Genomic DNA, 9,986 nt, shown 5'->3' with positions numbered 1-9,986 from the left:
CGCCGCCTCGGAGGCCGCCTGTCAGCAGCGGCGCGCATGCGCGCGCGGCGCATTCCTTTCGCTTCCTTGCGTGGCTGCCCGCGGTGGAGCCGGGCTGGGGCCGCTGCTGCTGCCACCGCCACCACCGCGTTGTCCTGCGCGGCGGGAGCGGAGACGGGCGCGGAGCGGGGCGGCGGGGGGAGGCGCCGCGCGGGCGCTGAGGGGCGGCAGCCCTGCCTCGCGGGCGCGGGGGGCCGCGGGGAGGGGGCGGCAGCATGTCGGCCGCGGGGGGCGGCTCCTGCGGGCCGGGCGCCGGGGCCTGCGGCGGGGGCGCGGGCGGCGCTGCCTCGCCGCCGGGCGGCGGCGTGTCCATGTTCCGCTGGCTGGAAGTGCTGGAGAAGGAGTTCGACAAGGCCTTCGTGGATGTGGACCTGCTGCTGGGCGAGATCGACCCCGACCAGGCCGACATCACTTACGAGGGGCGGCAGAAAATGACCAGCCTCAGCTCCTGCTTCGCCCAGCTCTGCCACAAGGCGCAGACCGTGTCCCAGATCAACCACAAGCTGGAGGTGAGGGGGGCTTGAGGCCCTCCGGGGGCGGCGGGCCTGTGGGGAGGGAGAGGTGGGCGCCACGGGGTTTGTGCCGTCGGGCTCGCGGTGGTGGCGGCGTGCCCTGCGCTGAGGTGTTGGGGTGGGCGAGGAGGGACTGGGAGGGATGTCCCGCCCGCTGCTGAGGGCCTGCGAGGAGATGCGAGCGGCTGCGAGAACCCTTCCTGCGCCTTGTGGCGGCTGGGTGCCAGGGCAGCGGCAGCTGGGGAAGGTTAACCCAGCTCTGAGAGGCTCTGTGCTGTCCCACAGGACTCGGGCCTGGCGTGCTGATCCTCTGGGTTTGATTATTACAGTATGAGCGTGAAGCAGTGCAAGCCAAAAAAGAGTTCTCTGAAGTTGAAAGCAGCAGCTTTTGTCTCTTGAGCAACAGATGCCTTTGGCTGGTCTTACATTTGCATCAGGTCCCTGGTGAATTCAGTAAGCTCTTTCAAGATGAGAAAAAGACGTATTACCAAGAGACTTAAAGCTTATAGTCAGTGGTCAAAATGAGAGTGTTATTCCAGCCTACAAGTAAATGAAACTGACAATGACTTATGGATGGATTTAACAGGTCCTCTTGTTCCTCCATGCTCCAAGGCAGATCAGATAGCTCCCTGCCTGACTTGGTCTCATAAAATTAGTAGTAGACATTGCACATTCTGTGAAGAAAATAATGCCTAGCTGTCTTTACTGTCAGAAAGTTTTCTTCATGTCTAATTGAGAACTTCAGTAAAGGTGGGAAGAGAGAAGCATCTGGTGGAGCCACGCTGGCTGGTGCTGATGCTGCTCAGGAGGAGGGGCTGCACGTCCTGTTACTTGCACAAGAGCTGGAGGACTGTGGAAAGAGATTCTGGGGAAACAGGGCGTCTCTGACTGCCAGAATGTTCTTTTACAACTGAATCATCTTTCTTTTAGTAGGTGTTGTCATTTGTCTTGTTCCAGACAGATATGGATAGCAACTGCCCTTCTTTCTGTTACATATTAGAAGATTGTTGATATGTCTTCCTTCACTTTTTCTTTGGGCTGAAAACCCCAATTTCTTTAATATCTCTTGTAGGCTGTGCTTTTTAGGGTTCTCTTGTTTCTTCTAGTAACTTCGGAATATACAGGAGGAACGGGAAAAACTTCTCAGAAGCTATGAAGATATGTCCTTTGTAAGAGCTTCAGTAGGCAAATAAACCATAGACTTCAGTTCTTTTAAACCTCCCTATTATATTTATTGTAATAAAGGAATTTAAGAGTCCTCAAACCATAACCTGCACTTCTGCAGTACTTTACTGAAGGAAGTGAAGTCAGTAAATTGGCTTTGGTTTTAATATGGTTCCTTCCTGATATGAAGGCACTGTTATGCAAAATTGTATTCGTAGAGTTTAGCCGAGAATTAAGATATTTCAGAGTAGAATAGAGACCCCCACAGACAAAGAGCTTTGTTCATTGCAGTCTTTATTTCACCAGACACTTACTGTAGTGGTGTTTGCAGTACTCTTTGTTTTTTGTTTTGCTTTATTGTCATACACGTTTTTAGTACTGGGTTTGTACTCTCAAGCTGTATGTGAGCTTAATTGTATAGGTGTAGTAAATTAAGATTTATGAGTTTATAGTAGGCAATCAGTATTTATTGCACCCACCGTGGGCACGGTGGGTGTTGTGCACAGACTTGTAAAACATATGAGTTTTAAGATTATTTTAAGAGAATGAGTGACGCATGGCAAATAGGTCTTTTAAAAGTTCTTTCAAGCTTAAATATTTTGAAAGGAAACAACAAAACTCAGATCCTGAAAGATATTTTGTTATCTAATTAAAATTGTCAGGGGCTAGGCACCTAATAACTGAAGGTCTGTGCCTCAGTCGTGAACGAGCTGAAGAGCAAAGGAGCACAGTTAGAACTTTCAGTAGCATCATGAGTGTATGTGTCTAAGTGTGAGAAATAATTCAGTGATAACAATGGTTTTGAGAATCTGGAGTGGGCACTTCAGAAGTGAGGCAAAAACCTTTTATTTTGTGAAATAGTTTTAATACTTGTTTTAGGCCTTATACATATACAGGAGTTTTTGTCATTTAGATAGACCTTTAGAAGGTATTGCCTTGCAGTATTGTCTTGAAGGCTGTTAATTTTATGACCTCATCATTATTAGACCCTTAAACTTGGAGTGAGAACTGCCATTTAAAATCTATAAAAGAACTGCTCTGTTGAGAACGAGTGTCTTTTTACATGCACAGGTGTCTAATCAGAAGCCTCTGGGTCCAGATTGAAGGATACAGTTACCAATTTTTGAAGAACTCATCAGGATTAATACTGGAATTTAAGATATGATAAGTGGATTTATGTTTTTTAAAATGCAAAGTGCTGTATCTCATACAATATTTCAAATTATAGTCATTTCTTAATAGCTCACAATAGTAATTTTACAGTGCTTGTACACTTTAATATGAAGTTTTCATTATGCTGGTGAAGTGTCATGAGCCATAGTTTACTTAGGTAACAAACATTTATTCAAGCCAATACATTAAATCTATCTTCAGAAATATGCCTTTTATTTGGATCAAAGTAATACTTTGACTTCAGTGTGCCAGTGACTGTTAGAAGCTAAGGCTTTATTCTGGCAGTTACTTTTTGCATACCATTGCCTTATTGAGAGTATGATATTATTTTGCAAAGGGAAATCAGTGTAATAGTAAAAAATTAGTAAAAAAATTGAATGTGGGTTCTGTTTCTTCAATTTTAGCGGAACTGTTTGGTCATGTTATAATATTACCGACAGGAAAAGAGCTGTTCTTTATCAGCTTAATGTGCATTCTCTGATTGATATAATTGTTCTTAAGAGGCACAGTTTAGTGATTTGGTTGATGATGGAAGCTCCTGCTTTTAGGATTTCGGTACAAACAATGTTTTGACATTGTTGATAATGCCTACTGCTAGAGAAAGAGAGGATCTAGGTAAAATGGTGTATTCAGAGTTAAGTCAGTTTTGGAAGGAACCTGATGAACAGTGCAGATGAACAGTGAATGTACGCCGATAAATTTGCTTGTGCTTTAGAGTGATGAAAGGTTGCACTCGTACTACTGTGATTAAACTAAAGAGAAGGAGGACGTGTTTTCATATTTTTCCTACATTTTTCACAGTAGGGTAGAGTTAAATTAAGTAGGTTATTAAAGAGGAAAAATGCATTGGATGCTAGAGGTCATCATCTTTTCTAACATCGACTTGATTACACTTGCATGGGGTACAACACATTGAACAAATGAAGGAGTATATCTTGATGGAGGACAGTAGGGGCCTCAGGCTGTTAGAACAAAAGATGACAGCCATTTTAAAGGAAATTGTTGTGGTGCTCCTTCTCTGAAAGCATTACATACAGATCAGCAGATGCAGGCTGGTAGTCAGTGTGTGGAATTTCAGATTCTAATGTAGAGCAAGTTAGTAAGAGATGTTTTAGCCTTTTGAATATCATTCGGTATGAAAACATATAAGATGCTAAGTACAACACTGTTTAAAATATTCATTTCAAAACATAAAAGTTCCGTATAATGCATTTCTGTAGAATTAAAAGAAATAGGTCGATGTGCCTCTGCTTTCAGTGAAAGCTGAACTTGACCTTAACTCTGGCGCTGCGACTGCTAATTTGATTCTGTAATTTTAAATGAACAAACTAGAAGGGAATGCCTGGTGGAGCACTCTGTGTGTCTTGACAGTTGCGTTAAGCCAATGTGGATGCTAGAGTTCAGGAAAATATTTAAGTGTATGTTTAGGAAGTTAATCACCTCTGTAATTTTATATCCTTGATGAACTTGGAATCAGTTAACAGGTTTGCAGGAATATATTCCTGTATGCTGAGTTCTTCTGCAGGTAACTTGTTCATATATCAGCTAAAGCTGATAGGAACCTCTGTCATGTTATTAGCTATTTAAAAAGTGTACATAGTTAGTGTGTTGTTAGTAACAGAATCACTGGAACTAATGAATCTGTTTTCCTGCTGATTTACTGGGAATGTTTTTGTCATAATGCAAATGTTCACCATCCTCCTGAGCCACTAACACCTTCTCATTTAGGCATTACCAGTTCTCTCCCATGGACTCCGAGTTTCCACACCACAACATCCTTGTGCCTTTTCATTTGCATACATTTTTGGTTTGCTCACTGGTCAAGAGGCAGCAGCACAGTTAGCAGCTCAGAACTCCATGTACACTGCTTAGCCATCTGGCTGTTACCCCCTTTTTCTGTGGGTGGATTAAACAAACTAGCGGAAGATCTGACTCTTCCCACTTTTCCCTCAGTGAGGCCATTAATAGACCTCTCTTTCCTGCTGAGCTGCGGTTTGGGGCAAAACTTGCATGTTGTGGGAACTTTAATCACACACACCTCTACCTGCTGGCAAATTTGGTTGAACCTGGAAAACAAGATTCAACTCAAATCAGCAGGGAAGGAGGGTAAAATAGGGGGAAATGTAGAGATATAGACAAAATGATTGCACAGGACTGCCTTCATCAGGAAACCAAGGTAAAAATGATGCAATGTTAACAGTTTTTGTGGCTTTCATTGCTAGCCTGCTTGTTTCTGATGCTTTTTAAAGACCTAGCTGCTGGCGTTTAGAGATACTGAATTGAAATAATGAAAAGCATATTGCTACGTGCCTCAAAAAGCACTGATTGCGCTTTGATAGAGAGGGAATTCAGATCGTCCTCCTGTTTTCATTGATTGTGGTGGGTGATGTGACTGCCTTACCCTCTTATTACTCAGGCCTTTAACCTGGCTTTTATTTTCACCTCGGTCCTATTTTGAGTCCTCCTGTCTGGACGATGGATAAGTCTTAGGACTTGGATGGATAAATTGGATATTCTTTCATATATGTAAATCCAAATACAATTCTTGTCCATACTGCAGAAATTCTTGGAATGATAACTAGGGAAAATGAAAAAGCTACTCCCAAAGCTAAAAGTTGTCATTATTTTTTCCGACAATGCCACCTCTCTGTTTGCCTCCAACCACTGGTTTCCTTTTCTTTCAGTAATGAGAGGTTGTTTGCTTCCTGTCTACACAGTAGGTTGGTTGCTATTATCCCGCTTTGTAAAACCTTGTAATTCTTTGTGTGCTTCCTGGGATGCTTTGGGTCTGAGAGGCCGTGATAATGCCACCTTCTAATTCCTCATTCAGGCTATCTTTTGCAGCATTGATTATGGAAAAAAAAAGGTTAACTTGTGCCATCTATCTACTTCCTACTGCACAAATACCCTCCACATTTGTACTTCCTACTACACGAATACCCTCCATATTTGTACTTCTCTTTCATGTTATAGTTATTCATCATTTACTTCTTATATTTACATTGTAAATTGTCCGGGGCAAGGTCCGTATTTTTATTCTGTATATGTACAACCCTTGGCATAGGATCCTTGAGTACAGATCTGAGATACTGTAAGTAGATGATTTTTGGTTAGTTATTTTAGCGCTCGTGTTTCTCTGTAAGATGTACATGTGGATGGGTGAGTAACTCCTAAGTTTTTTTTTTTTTCTGAGAGGTGAGACCAACATATGAAGAGATGATTACATATGTTATAAAATAGTCAGAAGAGATCCTAGTGATATTTACTTTTTTCTAATGCTCTAAGCCCTCTCTCTCCTAATTGAAAAGACTTCAAAAGCTACATGACTGTAAATGCAATCAATCTCGACAATTAAACTGGATTGATTTTATATTGACACCTTAAAATGCATTTTTATTGCAAAATCATTTCTGTGAACCTTTGATACCTCATAACTGCTTGAATAGGAAATAAGAATTGTTGATTGCAAAATGGAAAGGCTTTTTATCTGGACTGTTTTGTCTACAAAAACTTTTTTAAATTTTGGCAGTAATATGTTTGAGTGCTCTGCAGAATAATTATCTGTCTGTTGCTTAGTGCCGTGGCTTACTGTCTGTTGTCCTCTAAGGAAGAAAGGAGTCGTTTTAAAATTCTTGTGCTATTTCAAATGAGATTTGATTTTAATCTACATAGGTGTAAAACCTTTATGAAATGTAAAATATCTGGTAAACGGCATAATATACCAAAAGTTGAGTAAATATTTAGTTAGCCTTTGGGAGCTACTCTTCTGTTATCATTCATTTCATTTTTTGATTAATTTGACCAAGATCTGCAGTTTACTTAGATTGCAGATTTTTCTTTTAGAAATTAAAGATAGTTGGATTATAGGGCAACGTGAAGGTGATCTAACACAGCAGCTCTTTCTGTGATAGAGTTTGTTTACTGGTACTTCGAAGGGGGGAGGGGTGAAAGCAACTTGTAGACTTACGTTTCTCCTTTCCCCCGAGACAGATCAATCTTCAAGGTTTATTTCTTTTTATTCAGAACAGTGAGGAAGGAGGAGGTTGGAAAGCAAGGAGTAAAGGGTGTGTAATTGGTGGAGTAAACAGCTGAAATGAGCGCTTAATGGATTATAATTGGAACAGTAAATACAAAGAAATTAACAAAAATGTAAATATATTTATTAACAAATTGGAGAACATGCTTGATAAGCTACTTCAGAGGAAAAAGTGATTCTGTCAGGAATGCTTTTCTTTGTTCTTAGGCTTTCCCATACTGACTCATTTGTATAACTTCTCAGTATTTTCAGTTAGGTGCCATTATTGAACTGAAACACATATGGACCTCAGAACACTTCAAAAAGCTTTAGTTATCGCTGTCCACAGGTCAGAGTAATGGGGAAAGTGGAGCTTTTGAAATAAGTGCCCTGACCTGTTGTAATAACCACCTTGGTGATTTTCTGATTGACTTCAGTAAGCCTTGGCCTGTACTCTAGGGCCAGACCCAGGCACTTCCTCTTGCCACTGGCACTTAATTCCAGTTATGGATCCTGGTCTGAGGAAAGTATCTTAAGACTTTGGTGGGTTGGAGAATGAGCTGAAAACACCTCAGAAGTCACTAACCAGTGACTAAAACCAGTAAGAATGAAAGGGAAAGGAGTTGTGCAAATAACTGTGCGTCACGTGTCCAGTCTGCTAGATTCTCCATCTCTCTCTCCATCTGTGTCTACTGTAGGACTAGATGTAGGTTTTCATGATTAAATCATACTTTTGTTAACCGTACTCCAACGTGAATCCCTGTTACTAACTGTATGGACTCGCAAGTAAATTCTCAGAGAGAAGCTAGGGTGTTACCTTGCGGTCAGTTAACTACTCCATGATAATTGCTAATCTGCACAGTTGTATGCTATGTTAAATAAAAAATATTTTGTGCCTTAGTGGAGTAAGGTAAATGACCTTTTATTTCCTGCCCGTGGACGTGGGCAATTACTGCAAGTTCAGAAACTTTGTTGACACTAGGATAATTACTCTTCCGTTTGCCCTTTCATTCAGTGTCCATAGGATTCAGAATGGCATTTTCTGCCTTTGCATGATGTGGTAGTGTTGTTAAAAAATTATAATTTTTGTTCCTCGTCTGTAGTTTTGGTTGGCTGAAAGGCTACATGTATTTATTCTGCTGGATTAGTAGCAGAGGACTCCAGTATCTTTTCTGGTTTATCTGGAGGTAATACTTAGTAATACTATGCATTAAACCCTAATATTGTTTTCTGAGGTAAGTAATTTTGCTAGAACAAACCAAAGGTTTTTAAGTTCACGAGAATCTGAACTAAATTACACATGCTTCCTGCTTACTGTCTTAGGTTCTTCTTACAATGATAGCATACTGCCTTGAATAATAAAAATAAAACATATTAGGATTTTTAAAAAAATTATTCCTTTACTCTACAATAGCTTTTGTATCTTCAAGTAGCTCATTTGTTGAGCGTTAAAATGATGCTGCCTTTGTTGACAGTTAAGGGTATGTGCTTTGTGTGGAGTCTAACTTGTCACATGCAAGACTGACAATAAACCGTCTGCTATGTATTTTCTAGGGGAAATAATGTGGATTTGTCTTTCATATGTAGAATATTTTTGTATTACAACTTCCTTCATGAAAAATCTTTGGTTTGAAATTGTGTGAAGTTAACTTTAGAGGAAAAGCCATGTCAGTTCCCCAGTTTCAATCTGGAAATAATTTAACAACAAAAGTGGTTATTCTGTTAACAACGCAATTGGAAAATGAGCAGCAGGGTGTTTTTTAGAACTTAACAAACAGGACTTTAGCGTCAGTCATTAATTATAGATTGGAGATTTTATGCAACTTTGATATAGCTAGAGCTCCTAATGTTGTTTTTTGTGTATGTAAAATCACTTCCACCTTATTTTAGTTTAATACTACTAAATTTACATCTCGTAAAATAAATATTCGAAAGTGAAAAGGAATATCCTTCTGTTTAGAACTTTTTGTGTGTCCTCCTTTGATTGAACCAGGAAGTTACTTAAAGGGTGAAGTGAAATTATATATTAAAACTCACCTCAACTCCAACTCCTTATTGTTCCCCATGAGAGTTTCTCTTCTACCGTTTGCTGTCTGGTGGCTCTTCCTAAACTCTCCTGACTGTGAAGGTGAACTTGCTCCTGCTCCCACCTGACTTCTTGACAAACTGTAGAGCAGTCCCAGGTGACCTTTACTATATGATATGGCATCTCTCCTTTGACAGTCTTGTTATAGATTACTTCCAAAAAACCTACCAATTAAAGGATTGGTACAGTTGCCTATGTAGCCTTCATTTATCCTTGTTAGGTTCATGCAAATTGAAACACTATAATTATATGATCTGCCACCGTCACTTTCCATAGGAGCCCTGCTTGGTGCAGCGAGTGGTGCTGGCAGAATGGATGAGTGTAGTTCCTGGTTGTGCTCATCCTTCCATGTGTTGACACCCGTTCCTCTTCCCCCCTCCACCCATTTTCTAGCAGATATCTTCCAAAACTGAATGTGGAGCTGTTAATTTTCCAGTGGGGTTTTCCTATGATTCTCTTAAAAGAGAATTGAGGGAATTCTAGATACGGAACATTGCTATTAAGAGTAATATATAGGGCTGTCATTACTTCTCATGTAGAAAATAGCTTACAATATTAGAAATTGATATATCTGTTGGTTGAAATTACATTGGTTTGGAAAATTAGATAAGCTGGCCAAGCTGCAAAAGGCAGAACTTCTGTGAAATAATGTAAAGATTTACTATCAGCCTTCACAGAAGTAGATCACAAGGTTTGATACTAGCATTTCCTTTTGGGTGTGACTCTTGTCTACATCTGTTTCTGGAATGGATTTATCACCTTTTATAATGTCTAAATAAATTATTTCCATGTTACACAGATGTGTGTGCATTTTTGTGATGCTTGCACTTTCTCCTTTCAATGTTCTTATTAAAAAAGCTTGGTATGGTTTTAAATATTAGTTCATAAAGAATATTGTTTCTTACTGTAAGTTTGACAGTCTCATTGTGACCCCTTTGGAGCATCATTCATGTTGCCAAACTGATAGCTGTCATTCTCACCGGTTTGTGATTTGCAC

At 40.4% G+C, this 9,986-nt stretch overlaps 1 protein-coding gene across 2 annotated transcripts in view; it reads left to right on the top strand.

Annotated features, from left to right (window-relative positions):
- The first annotated feature begins 254 nt into the window (after nt 1-254).
- The window catches only part of GOPC (golgi associated PDZ and coiled-coil motif containing), a 28,477-nt gene continuing 18,745 nt past the window's right edge, over nt 255-9,986 (top strand). For both annotated transcript variants that reach the window (XM_068938129.1, XM_068938128.1), the window contains exon 1: nt 255-548. In XM_068938129.1, coding sequence (XP_068794230.1) covers nt 255-548 — 294 coding nt within the window. The remainder of the gene's footprint in view (nt 549-9,986) is intronic.

The sequence above is a fragment of the Struthio camelus genome, chromosome 3 (genome assembly GCF_040807025.1).
Source record: "Struthio camelus isolate bStrCam1 chromosome 3, bStrCam1.hap1, whole genome shotgun sequence".
In the NCBI taxonomy this organism is placed as follows: domain Eukaryota; kingdom Metazoa; phylum Chordata; class Aves; order Struthioniformes; family Struthionidae; genus Struthio; species Struthio camelus.
The sequence above is the reverse complement of the archived record's forward strand: the minus strand, read 5'-3'. Positions and strand labels throughout refer to the sequence as shown.